The sequence below is a fragment of the Phoenix dactylifera genome, chromosome 16 (genome assembly GCF_009389715.1).
Source record: "Phoenix dactylifera cultivar Barhee BC4 chromosome 16, palm_55x_up_171113_PBpolish2nd_filt_p, whole genome shotgun sequence".
NCBI classification, from domain to species: Eukaryota; Viridiplantae; Streptophyta; class Magnoliopsida; order Arecales; family Arecaceae; genus Phoenix; species Phoenix dactylifera.
The window spans coordinates 13,024,456-13,038,407 of record NC_052407.1 but is presented as its reverse complement, the minus strand read 5'-3'; the positions used below and the strand labels follow the sequence as shown (position 1 = coordinate 13,038,407).

The following is a 13,952-nucleotide window of genomic DNA, read 5'->3' as shown; positions in this document are numbered from 1 at the left end:
CTTATATTCATTCTCTTTCAATAATCAAGAAGGTCAAGGATATTTAGAGGAGAAAGAGATTATTGTCATGTATGGTGATTGCATTGAGGATTTTATTGGAATGGGAAGGCATGGATCCAATTCCATGCCCCATTATATGTTGCACTGATTCCACACTTAGCATTGGCACAAAATCCAATAAAAATGCACCCATCTGATCATATCTTCAGGATTCTATCCAACGTTGAACCAAAAATTCCAAACCAGTTCCATCCGAGGGGGCCAGAGTTGGTTCCCATTGCATAGACTGTCGACTTTTCCTTAAAAATAAAAATGTTAAAAGAAATATCAATGACTTTAAGTGATGTTGGAGCTGGATCCAGCCCAACTAAAAATTAAAGAAACAAAAAATAGCGTTACCTTGCCCATTGCTTGCAAGTAAAAGCCAACTCCCTCGCAAATGGAAAACACCTCTCAACATGAACTCCAGGTCCAATATCAACGTTCCAAAAAAAACTGTACTGCTTCATTTCCTCCATCCTATGGAAATTCCATCAGCATTGAAGCAATAATTGAGATCATCACCATGTCTTTGGCTTAGTCTCCAAAGATGTACCAAATATTGCAGCAGGTTAACTCTTGAGTGGAAAGAAGTGCGACGACATGTATCGCATGGATTTTGTGGATTTGTGGAATCGTGAGATTCCGGTACCACTCATTTATTTATTTTTTTTTGGTTGAAAACGGCAATTCATATAGTTCTAACGTGAGTACATCCTGTCAAATCAAAAGAAAGCAAAAAATACAAATGGGCCGAAAGTTCTACTATGGATGTCCAGCGGAGCTCTCCAGAATGCCGTGGAGACTCGTTAGTACTAGCAGGGTTGTAGGAGGAAAAATGGTAGTAGGATAAAAGCATGGCCTACTCGCAAGTACGTATGCTGGTGCTGGCTCCAATATTAGATACTCGTTGTTTTATACTTTGGTGCAAGAACCTCGCAAGCTCCGTTAGGTTGGAAAAGAGCCGCGGAAGATAATCAAATTTGGGGTATCACTAGCCTATACCTCAACGACTTTGGCGGTCCTAGAAAGGTGGTGGAGATTTGAGACGCGATCGACATTCTGCTGCAGCCCGATCTGCCCGTTAGTTCGGTAACAAATTTGACTGATTTGAGGAGCCATCTTTGTAATTACTTGTCCTAAATGCATCACACTATTGCTACAGCAGCCGAAGATATTGCACATGTGACATCCTAGAAGGAAGAGTTCAACTCTATGTGGTGGTGCTGAGGACTTGGTCACCCCATGCTAATGCTTCTGTAACAACCTTTAGGTTGAAGTTGTGTCAGCTAAACAACGGATCACTTCTCTAGAGGCTCAATTGGTAGATGCTTGCATGAGGCTATCGAGCTCGAAGGTGAGTCTGGCCGAGGAAGAGAGGGTATATGAAACGATACAGTAGGCTAGCTCCAGCTGAAGCACGCGCTAGACTGCAAGACTGTGTGCGCTCTCTTGGCCAATCTGGTTGAAGCTGATGATGAGCTAGCCATACATTTGCCAATTGAGTGGGAGCATATCAAGGATGCTACTAGAACTTTGTACGTACCTTTCACGTTGCAACGTAATGCATAACTGAGAAGTAATCTACGCTACACGGTGGAATAAAAAGCTAGCACACATACAAAATTTTATTATAATATTTATGGACATGAAATAATAAATGTTACAAAAATATTATAATTATTAGAAAGGGATTTTATAATTTCAGCAGAAGATCAGGGTTGTGGGGAAGTGATCGAAATACCTACCTGCAGGTTGAACGGGGAAGCTGATCACATGCTGGGCCTCCTAAGAATAGTTTATCCCCATTTGTTGAGTGTCGATAACGGAGCTTTAGGAGGAGAAAAGTTTTATATAAGCTTGCTTTAATAGAAAAGAATAGTTCTAAAAAAAATGGAAGTTTGAACTCATTTCCAATAGAGTTATGTTCTGCTCCATCTCTAATGTCATAAACAACATGGTGATAAGCAAAATCTATAGCTGTATTGATCATTGGATGTACAAAATACCGATATGCTGCCTGGGATTATTGTTTCATGACAAATTGCTATTAGCAATTTTAAGCAATAATTTTAGTTACAGCCAAATTACCTTGCATGGGCTCTTTTTTGTGGGTGGTGCTATGAATAACTCTCTATGAGCATAGTTGTTGATGATGTCATAATGGAAGTGCAATAATTTCAATTTTTGTTTTTTTTTTGACGATAAGTATAAATGGATGTTATACTCAGAAATGTTAATAATTGAAAAAAATGTTACTTGCTTGAAGATTTTTTTGCTGCAGTTTATGCCTGAAGATGCCCTCCAAATAATCTAATTAATCCCGCTCTTTTTCCTCTATTTTTTTAAAATATAAAGTAATCTGAGTACAACATCAAAAAAGAAGCATGTGGTTGTCTAGGGACAAATTTGCTCCCTACTTTTCATGATCAATGAAACCTCAGGACGAAAGCTAAAGTTTCTTTGCATTGTAATGTTAGAAATAGAGTAGGTAAACGTCAACTCCCTGCATTAACATACAACAATGTTTTCGTTACATGTCTCATATGGAGCTTCAAACTGTTTTCGGTATCTGCATACTTCGCATTCTCTGTATCAACCTACAAAGCATGTCTAAAAATGCATCATAATAAGTTTCCACTCTAATTACTGCTACTTATATTTAGCTTCCACTCCTGGCAGCTCTAATAACTGACACCAGCTATCCTCTCATTACTCCATGTCTTAATCGTGCTATCGTGTACCACTTGTTAGGACCGTAGTCACACTTAATTAGCCGAAATCTTTGCTATATCTTCATTTGATCTACTTTATATCAGTGCACTTCCGATTACTTCTGTGCATTCAGTCTTTAGTGAGGTGCCCTCGGTCAACTTCTATCTAGTGCCCATTCGATCTTAGCTCTTAAGATATTTTCCTAAAATCTCTTTATATTTGTTCTCAACCAACTACGTGGCTAATTAGCCACACGTGTCATTTGAGCAAGGATATGGTGTAAACAAACTTCGAACAGCCCCTTGTGTGAACTTTATACTATTAGCAATTTCTGATGACTATTTTTCTAAGTTATATTATGGTGGCACAGGGGTATTTGTATATGGGTGGTAATGATCATACTATTGTATGCACTGTTGAAAGATTAAATTGTATGAGTTGGTTATGTGATTGGTGGGAATCAGTATAAGTCGATGTTGACGCGTGCAGTTCCTTTCATGCTTAGTATTTTTTTAAGCAGTAAATGATAATCCTGTTTCAGCAAGGAAAAAAACACACTTCTCTAGTCAGGGTATATTTGTGATTTTGGAGGGCTTGATTCTTTATATTTTCACAAGATAGAGCAGGGCTGGAAGTGGACATCGGGCCAGGCCATTTCTCTACTCGAATCCAGCCCAAATTTTTTTCCGAGTTTCAGGCCGGGCTTAGGCCTGAAAACTTTTGGATAACTCAGGCCCGAATCTAGCTCGAATCCGATTGGGCCGGCTCGAATTATTCATTTGGGCTAAAAATAGGTTCGGCCTGAACCCAATTGAAGCTTAATATTTCATAATATTGTTTCACAAAAAAAATGAGCTAGTCAAAAATTAGACTCTCTTATATAATACAAATAAATCATACATGATAAATTATTCTTAGCTAAGCCCATTTTATGTACCATATGCTGAAAACCTTAAACATATATGAATAGTCCGAATATCATATATATAAAGCAGCAGAAATTGGAACGTATACCTCCTGCCATAGTGAATGTCTATTGTCTTTTAAGCTCCAGCATTGAAGTTCCGATCAAGATAACTCGACAAGAAACACTTCAGTGAGAAAATGGACTTCTAGTCTTTTCCTAACCTTATGGGACGTACTGATGGATGTATACAGGCCCCTTTTATAGGCAAGACCAGGGACCCTTGATTCTCTATTGTAATAAATATTAGTATTCAATCCATCACAGAATACTAACAGACACTGTACAGATATGTTGATTTTGGTTAACTCCACAATTACCTCATAATAATGCTTATCCAACTCTTCAATTTATCAAGAAAGCTGTACATGCATATAGTGTGGGGGCCACCTTAAGGGATAATTATCAATTAAAGTTTACATTTTCTCCCACTTGGCCCACATGACACATTCAAATTGTATAGAATTGGCAACTTTAGTATGGCCAAATTTTATACATCATTTATTATGGATACTCCCACTAGCTTAAGAAACATCATACACGAACCATGGCGGTAAGGCTCTATTTATCGAAATCGTCCCTTCCATGTGCTACGATGTACTCTACCTCTTCAGTAGTGCTTTATGAGAAAACTTTATGAATCACGAACAAGTCACTCGGGTCCAACTTTATCATCTCGATGGATAAATGAATTCACAAACTTTATTACACAATACTCAAACTGAATTCATTGATAATATTTGTGAAACAAGAAAGTACAATGAGAGAACTAAATGCATATACCCATAGAATCCACATGATCCTTAAATTGTTTAACTGGTTAACCTTTTGTCATTGAATCTGCAATCATCAAGTCTGCAGTGGTGTGGTGAATAGACACCATACTACTCTTGATGTTCTCTCTCATACTGAGATACTTTATGTCGATGTGTTTACTCCGGTTGCCATTTTTATTGTTCTTTGAAAAGAACACTGTAGCACTGTTTTCACAGTCTATCCTGATTGGTCTCTCTATAGAATTGACAACCTTGAGACCACTTATGAAATTCTTCAAACATAAGGCATGTGTAGTTGTCTCATAACAAGCAATGAATTCTGCCTCCATAGTAGATGTAGCAATAATGGTCTGCTTAGTACTCCTCCAAGATATAGTTCCTCCAGCAAGAAGGAGGATATATCCTGAAGTTGACTTTCTAGAGTCTACGCAACCGGCAAAATCCGAATCTGAATAACCAACTACATCCAACATGTCGGTATGCCTAAAAGTTAGTCTGTAGTTTTTGGTGCCTTGCAAATACCGCATAACCTTCTTTGCAGCTACCCAATGTAGGACATCAGGATTTCTTTGGAAGCGCCCAAGTATACCAATGGCCAAGCATATGTCGGGTCTAGTATAGACCTGAGCATACATCAAGCTTCCTATCGTAGATGCATATAGGATATCTTTCATCTGCTCTTGTTCCAATGCATTTTGTGGTGACTGATCTTTAGAAAATTTATCCTCTTTGATTATGGGAGCTACAAAGGGTTTACAATTCTGCATACCAAATCTCTCCAAAACTTTTTCAATGTAGGCCTTTTCAAACAGTCCTAAAATTCTTTATTTTCTATCTCTGTGAATCTCTATGCCAATAACATAAGAGGCTTCACCCATATCTTTCATCTCACAATTTTAGAAGAGAAACTGTTTGGTCTCATGTAGCAAACCCAAATTACTGCTAGCAAGAAGAATATTATCTACATATAGGATTAAGAAAATGAATTTGCTCTCACTTGCCTTAAGGTATATATATTGATCGACAAGGTTCTCGATGAAACCAAATGAAGAGATAACCTTGTGAAATTTTAAATACCATTGTCGGGAAGCCTATTTTAATCCATAGATAGACTTTTTTAACTTGTATACTTTTGGATTGTTACTGTTAAAACCTTCAGGTTGACACATGTATACTTTTTCCTCAAGATCCCCATTAAGAAAAGCTATTTTCACATCTATCTAATGTAGCTCGAGATCAAAATGAACTACCAAAGCCATGATAATCCTTAATGAATTCTTCTTAGAAACCGGAGAGAATGTTTCATGATAGTCGATACTCTGTATTCACGGCATGTGAAAACGTAGTAAGATCATCCTTAGGTCCGAAATCAAAATCAGACTCGATGAGGTATACAATATAGACATCGGGAATGGCAGGTCTCCTTATTCTTGAGGATCTCCTTAAAGCCATGTTTCCTCCTTTTCGAGGTAACTCGGTCGGCTCAGACTGCACTAGCTCAATAACCTCAATTTGAACCTCTTCCTGATGAACAGGTTGTACATGACTCGGTTCTACCTCAATATCCCTTACCACAATCGAAGGTCCTCCAACTGGAGAAAGTACATCTTGTTCAAGTGTTTTCTCAAATTCAATCCAACAAGGATCAACACTCCCACTAGGCTCATTATCCTCAAGAAACCTAGCATTTATTGACTCAACAATTTTAGGGCTATGAGATGGACTGTAAAATTTGCATCCTTTGGAGTTAACTGGATAGCCAATGAAAAAAATTGCTGGTTGTTCTTGAATCCAACTTCTTTATGTGAGGATTATAAATCCTTACTTCAGCTGGACAACCCCATACATGTACATGATTTAGACTAGGCTTCCATCCTTTTAATAATTCAAAAGGCGTTTTGGAAACAGCCTTGGATGGAACCCTATTTAAAATGTACACTTCAGTTTTAAGAGCTTCACTCCACAAGGACAGGGGCAGACTAGAGTTACTAATCATGCTTCTCACCATATCCATGAGTGTACAATTTCTTCTTTTAGCAACACCATTTTGTTGTGGTGTGCCATGCATAGTGTATTGAGCAACTATACCCTCACCTTTAAGGAATTTTGCAAATGGTCCCTTCATTTGTTTCTTTTCTGTGTAGCTTCCATAATATTCTCCTTCTCTATCAGATCTTACGATCTTGATTTTCTTTTCACCTTGATTCTCTACTTTTGCCTTATAAGACTTACAAGCATCAAGTGCCTCAGCCTTCTCATTCAGAAGATAGAGATATATGTACCTTGAATGATCATCTATGAATGAGATAAAATACCTCTGACCATTCAAGCAAGGAGTAGAAAAAGGTCAACAGATATCTGTGTGTATGATTTCTAAATTTTATGTGCTCTTTCTTGAATCTTTAGATGACTTGGTGGTCCGCTTACTTTTTATGCAGTCCACACAACTTTTGAGATCAGTGAAATCAAGAGTCTCCTTCTCTCACTAACCTCTTCATTCTTTCTATAGAGATGTGTCCCAATCTCTTATGCCATAGTAGAGAAGAACTTTCGTTCAAAAAGTTTCTTTTAACACCAACTATATGTAGGGACATATAGTTTTGCTCAAAGTCGGAATCTAAATTTATTTTAAATAAATTATCAATCGTTGAACCAGAACCAATAGAAATTTTATCAAGAAAAATAGTCATTTCATTTTCAAATAAAAATCCATATCCTTTTACAACCAATTGGGAAATAGAAACCATCTTTTTACTAAAATCTGGTATGTAAAAGACATTGTTTAAATCTAAAACAAATCCCAATTTCAAAACTATCTGAAAAGTCCCAACCGCCACAACTCGTGAACGACCTTTGTTTCCAAAGAAAACCCATTGTTCACTTGTTGTTGGCTTCCTTCGGCTGAGAAATCTCTGCAAAGTATTTACAATATGGATTGAAGAACTGGAGTCAACCCACTACGAGTTTTTAGGAGCGCGCATCAATGAAAAATGATTCATGACACACAAGAGAAATAAATATACCTTTCCTTTCGAGCCACTTTTGGTACTTCAGGCAGTTTTTCTTGACATGGCCCTTTCTTTTGCGGAAAAAACAGTTAACCTTGTTGTCAACAAATTTTGGGGGCGCCTTGTGTTCTCTCTTTTGGCTATTCCTTCCTTTCTTGCTCTTTCCTTTATCACGAACAACCATGTGAGCCTTTTCAGGTTGATCGTGCTTCATCCTTTCCTCTTCCTGAACACACATCGCCAGTAATTCATTGATTGACCATTCTTCCTTATGTGTGTTATAGACAATCTTGAAAGGTCCATACTCGGACGGCAGAGAGTTCAGGATGAAGTGAACCAAGAATGACTCAGACATATCTATCTTTAGAGACTTAAGCTGAGCAGCTAAGTCCCTCATCTTCATAATGTGCCCGTGCATGCCCTTCGAATTGTCATAAGTTTTGGCTTCGAGCTTCTTGATCGAAGTACTTGCCAAGGCTTTATCCAATCGAGCAAATTGCTCTTCAACGGCCTTCATAAAAGCCTTGAGAGTGGTAGAGTCACTGATAGCACCCCTTGTGCTTCTACTAACTCGAGATTTAACGAGTAGTAGTCCCAAGCGATTGCTTTTCTCCCACAATTGGTACTTTTTAGTGATGGATCCATATTTGTGGGGACGGGTGGAGGGTCCTCACAAAATCAAGATCTCTATACCCAAAGGTAAACTCAACAGCATCCTTCCAGTCAAAAAAGTTGTGATTATCAAGCATTGGAGTGTATTCACCATTTTCGATAAAATTTTTTGGTACAACTGCAATGACTAAGGAAAATATCTTTAGTATATGAGGCATTTCTTTAAAGCAAATTCTCACCTACATGTGGGCAAAGGTTGCAACAACATGGATTTACTTTACTTTATTAATGGGACAAATAATTTAAAACATCAACAAATAAAGATATCCACACCTGTGGGCAAGAGGATAAAACTACCGTAAATACTCTAAATCCATTTTCCTATTCTAATTAAATCATGGAAAACTAATAAATTTCCTATGGGGATAAAATATTAATAACCATGACCCAATCACAATTTAATACCAGATCCTTATGAAACTCAATCTAGATGTGATTTTCTAAAACTATTAGGGCGTTGTGGCTGGACCCCTAATAATAATAGTAAAATACTACTTCATGGTATTTACAAAATAATTGCTTAAAAACTTTTATAGTAATCGAGAAGACCCTCTAGGTAGTAAAGCACTTTCTTTCCGACTTCCATCAATCGAAAAGCCCGACCAACCAAAAAAAAATTAATCCAAACTTTATAGCACTGACTCGAGAATGACAACAAAGTCAACAGCCAACAAGAACAATAGATTCACAAAGTTAAGCAAAAGCATTGTTTGCCGCAAACACAGTAAATTTTGAGCAAAGAACCCCTTGAATTCCAGCAACTGAATTCCCAGTCGGCCTTAGAAACAAGAAAGCCCAGGATCCATAACGAAAGTTTAAACATAAAGAAGAATTCGTGTGGCAAGAACAAAAAATACAGTTGCAAATTATCCCATCTTCACCGATTGAAAGTCCACTTCGGAATTCAACAGAAATGCAAAAATAACCCATCCAGATATATGCATACACTCGGATTTTAGGAATAAGAAAACCCAAAATATGTCCGAGCAAAACCCAGAAAACCATTTGTCTTTCATGCTTCCAGCCAAGAGAAATCAAGCCAAAACCATGCAAAACCCAGTAGCATCCTTGTCGTAAGAGAGTTATAGCTTTAAATAAGGAAAAGGACGAAAATGGTGAAGGACAATCCAGAACGTGTTTTGAGAGAAAAGTTTCAAAAAAAAAAAAAAGCATTGTCTTTCACCAGTAACTTAGCTTTTGGATTTAAATAATTTTCTCGAGTATCACTTTATGCGTGTCAACAAGATATGATCCCATTACATTAAAATACGCACATGAAAATCTCAAAAGCGACAAACATCAAATAGAAAAGCTTGCTCTGATACCAAATGAAAATATTAAACATATATGAATAATCCGAATACTATATATATAAAGCAGCGAAAATAAAAATATATATCTTCTGCCATAGTGAATGTCTTTTGTCTTTTAAGCTTCGATGTTGAAGTTCCGATCAAGATAACTTGGCAAGAAATATTTTAGTGAGAAAGATATTTTTAATCTTTTTCTAACTTTATGGGACGTACTGATGGAGTAAATAGGCCTTTTTTTATAGGTAAGACTAGAAACTCTTGATTTTCTATTGTAATAAACATTAGCATTCCATCCATCACAGGATACTAATAGACAACGTTGATTTTGGTGAACTCTAACTATCTCATAATGATATTATGGTGGGGGCCACATTAAGAAATAATTATCAACATTTGCTTTTCTCATTATTTTTTTTAAATAACAACATATAAAAATAAATTGATACTGATCTAACTTTGGGCTGTGCTTTGGGTTTTGTCCGGGCTCGAATTTGAGCCGAGCTACCGACATATCTGAAGCTGCTTAAAAAATAAATATTTTATATTTAAGTTTAAATTTAATTTAAACTATTACGAGTCTGGCTTGAAGTCCCATGAGATAGGCTTGAGGTCGGTAGGAGGCAAAATAGTATTCAATTTATTCCGCGCATTATAACAGGTTATTCCCTTTCCCTCCAACTTAGGGCTCGTTTGGTTCGCAAGAAAAGGAGGGGAAAAAGTGTGGTCAACGGGAAAGTAATGAAATGCCTCTTGTTTGGTTAGAGTTTTCAAAAAAGAGAGATGGAAAAGTTGTATTGGAATATGATTCCCATGAGAAACATGGAAAAGTTACTTTCCCATGAGGTGAGAATCACTCCTTTTTTATTTTTTTTCAAAAAGACCCTTCAACATTAAAGAAGCATTAAAGAGGCATTAAAGAACTAATTTTTATTAAGGGCATAATAGGAATTATACATAACTTTTCTAGGAAGTGGATGGTCAACCAAACATAAGCACTTTGGAAATTTGTCACTTTCCCATAGTTAACCAAACATGCCAAAAGTATTTTCCTAGGTATCCTCTTCCTAGGAATCTGATTCTCAGAAATCATATTTCTAGTAGGAAAAATACTTTTCGCGAACCAAACGAGCCCAAATTTCATCAACCATCATCCGGTGGAACAAATTCTGTACACCCCAACCCCACCCCCCCCCCCCCCCCCCCTCCTAATTTATTCCACTATCACCTATTTTCTTAATTATTAAACACGATCCTTGATGTGCAGCCAGATGTCGCTTCCGAAGTTGACTTTAAAAGAGCCTTTCCCACTGTAGTCTTGGTAAAGGCGAAGCAACAAGCTCCTTTCAGCTTCCTGTCTCTCTGCCACCCTTTTCCCCAATCCTGAGGCCCAAGCGGCGGGACCTCCAACCTTTACCCTCAGCTCCCCATAGATGCGAGTCTTTCCATTTCCCACTCCCTGAGTCCCTCTCCCGCATCTAAAAGCCTTTACCAATTGCTAGTAGATGCGAGTCTCTCCTTCTGCCCAAAGTCTTGGCTTCCCCTTCGAACCCTCCTCCACCCACAGCATCTCTCCACGCCTCCTCCCACCCGTTCCTCAGTAATTCCCTTCGATTTCTTCTTTTGAATGGCTTTCGCCCGCACCCACCATGAACCCAATGGCCCCCTCCTGTCGAACCTTTCCTTACTCCTGTTATCCTTCCCCCCCCCGGCCCATCCCTATACCCCGCAGGATGCCTGCCAAGGCCTGGAGGACCTCGAAGACCACCAGGCCAGGTGCTCGTATCTCCATACCCACCCCCCATGCTCGCCTCGGGGCTGCATAGACTATCTCCGCGTCTTCTACTGCATTCTCGCGGAGTACCCTCTTCTGGGCTATCTTCTCCTCTTCCTCTGGCTTCTGCTGCTGTTCTATCTCCTGGGAAGCACCGCTTCCCGCTACTTCTGCTCCTCCCTGGAGAGCCTCTCCAGACTCCTGCGGCTGCCGCCCACCATAGCAGGGGTCACTCTCCTACCGCTGGGCAATGGCGCCGCCGACGTCTTCGCCATCTTCGTCTCCTTCGCCGGGTCCGGCATCAGCGATGTTGGCCTCAGCAGCGTGCTCGGCAGCGCATTCTTCGTCTCCAGCGTGGTGGTGGGAATCATCAGCATCGGCGTTGCCTCGCGGGCCGTCGTCATCGACCGGTCGAGCTTCGTAAGGGATCTCTGCTTCTTGGCGGCCGCGCTTTGTTCCCTTCTCGCTTTTCTGATCGCTGGGAGGATTCGGGTATGGTGCTCGATATGCTTCGTTTCTCTCTATATTGTCTACATTGTTACAGTGTGGATTGGGCTCTGCTGCGGCGAAAATTCCGCAGAGCTGGCGATGCCGCTTCTAGATAGCATCCAAGTCGTACAAGTTCCCATCGACAACAACGCGAAAGAAACCAGCGAGCACGACCAAGTCGATGATGACAAGTCTTGCCGTTCCAAGCTCAAGCCATCGGTTCCATGCTGCATTCATGGGTTGATTTATCTCGTACAGATGCCTCTCCATCTTCCAAGGAGGTTGACGATACCCGACGTTTCGGAGGAGAGGTGGTCGAAGCCGTTCGCAGTCTCTGCGGCCATCTTCGCGCCGCTTCTCTTAGCTACTCTCTGGAATTCTCAGAGAGAGGAGATGGGCTCGGATGAGTGGCTAACGGTCTATCTTTCTGGCGGCCTGGTGGGGATCGTTCTGGGGATCATTGCAGCGGAGACCACTGAGAAACACAGCCCTCCTAAAAGGTGTCTGTTCTCTTGGCTTGCAGGTGGTTTTTTGATGAGTGTGATCTGGGCTTACATGATAGCTAGAGAACTGGTTGCTCTGCTGGTTTCCATTGGTTGCATACTCGGGATAAGGCCTCTGGTTCTGGGGCTCACTGTCCTGGCCTGGGGCAACTCGCTGGGGGACCTGATGGCCAATGTTGCGATAGCTGCGAACGGTGGGAGCGATGGAGTCCAGATTGCCTTCTCCGGGTGCTATGCGGGGCCTCTCTTCAACATAGTGTTTGGCTTGGGTCTGTCCCTTGTGCTGGCATCGTGGGCCTCACATCCGTCTCCTTTTGTCATCCCTCAGGACCCATCTCTCTTTGAGACGATGGGGTTTCTTGTAGGTGCCCTGCTCTGGGCCCTTGCGATGCTGCCAAGGAGAGGGATGAAGCTGGATAGGGTGTTTGGCGCTGGGCTGCTGGCCATCTACTTGTGCTTTCTGTGCTTGAGGCTTTCCGAGAGCCTTGGACTGTTGCAGCTTCGAAGCCTTCTCCTCCATCTATAGATATTGACGTTCCTCGATGTTCATGTGTTTTTTAGTACTCCTGTCTGGGGCCCGTGCTATGTTGTCCTACGCTGCCACTTGTAATTTGCTCGGTTGGGTCATAGGTTTTTTCTCTGTAAAATAATATTATTCTCTCTAAATGTAACTTTGTGATTTACGGGGACTTGATTTAGTACATAGACCCACAAGGAAAAGGCTGCTTGTATGAGGCTTTTCTGGGCTGTAATTGGCACATGTCTTGTCATTCTTAGTCTCTTGGGTCTTGTAGTATGGATATGAAAACATGGAGAAGGATTCATGCCGGTCTTCGGAAATCACAGTATTGGTTTAGTTTGATGATTGTCATTACACATTGGATGTGTTGTCTGAGAAAGTCATTCCTTTTCACTCACGAGTCATGACCTCTGGTTCTAATTGCTTTACAGACTACATCCTGGAAGCCCAAAAGATCGCTGCATATTCTTTTCTTATTCAGAGATTAGCTTTTCTGGTCCTCTCTCTCTCTCTCTCTCTGTGTGTCTCTTACCAGGCAGGATCTTGGACCGACTTTGTTATAGCATCCTTAATTTGTCTGAGCAGAGCCATTCTGTTTCATAAATCAATTAATTATTTTAAGAACAAGCAAGATCCAAATGTGTATTTCTTGTGGATTTTTGGAACAGGTCCATTTTGGGTTTAATGATGCAAGGCAGCACGCTTCCTGAGCTATCAGCTCTCTGTCAATGGCCCTGTCTATCACAATCAAAAATGGTTCATTATCCTTGCATTCGTTCGTTAGCTAACCTTTAAAACAACATAATAGCAGCACGTCCCTGTCATAGCATCAATTTATAATAAAATGACCGGCCAAACAAGCTGACAATATCCAGGAGACATAAATTTTTCTACTAGTATTTGGTATTGTCATGCATGTCAGAGAAGCTTTGAAGAAGAAGAGAGACAGGGAAGGAAAAAAAAAAAAGAAAGAAGGGAAAGCGAAATTTTATGTCTCCACTCCTTGTTGCAATGCTACTGCTGACCTTTATCGTGGTACCAGTGGTCTTGTGGTAGAATGGTATCCTGCCATGGTCAAGACTTGGGTTCGCTTCTTAGCTGATGCAATTTTAATAATTTATTCACCTTTTCATTCCATTTAACAATCTGCAAACATTTTTTTTTGTTTTTGTTTGGTGTGTT

General features: G+C 40.0%; 2 protein-coding genes across 2 annotated transcripts; one reads left to right on the top strand and one right to left on the bottom strand.

Moving 5' to 3' along the window:
• Nucleotides 1-4,538: 4,538 nt before the first annotated feature.
• On the bottom strand, nt 4,539-5,261 carry LOC120104099 (secreted RxLR effector protein 161-like). Its single transcript, XM_039114631.1, has one exon. It carries the CDS (start codon nt 5,259-5,261, stop codon nt 4,539-4,541), a length of 723 nt encoding a protein of 240 aa, XP_038970559.1.
• A 5,562-nt stretch (nt 5,262-10,823) lies between these two features.
• On the top strand, nt 10,824-13,110 carry LOC103723047 (cation/calcium exchanger 1-like). Its single transcript, XM_039114602.1, has one exon. The coding sequence runs from the start codon at nt 11,112-11,114 to the stop codon at nt 12,774-12,776; it is 1,665 nt and encodes a 554-aa protein (XP_038970530.1). The 5' UTR covers nt 10,824-11,111; the 3' UTR covers nt 12,777-13,110.
• Nucleotides 13,111-13,952: the final 842 nt, after the last annotated feature.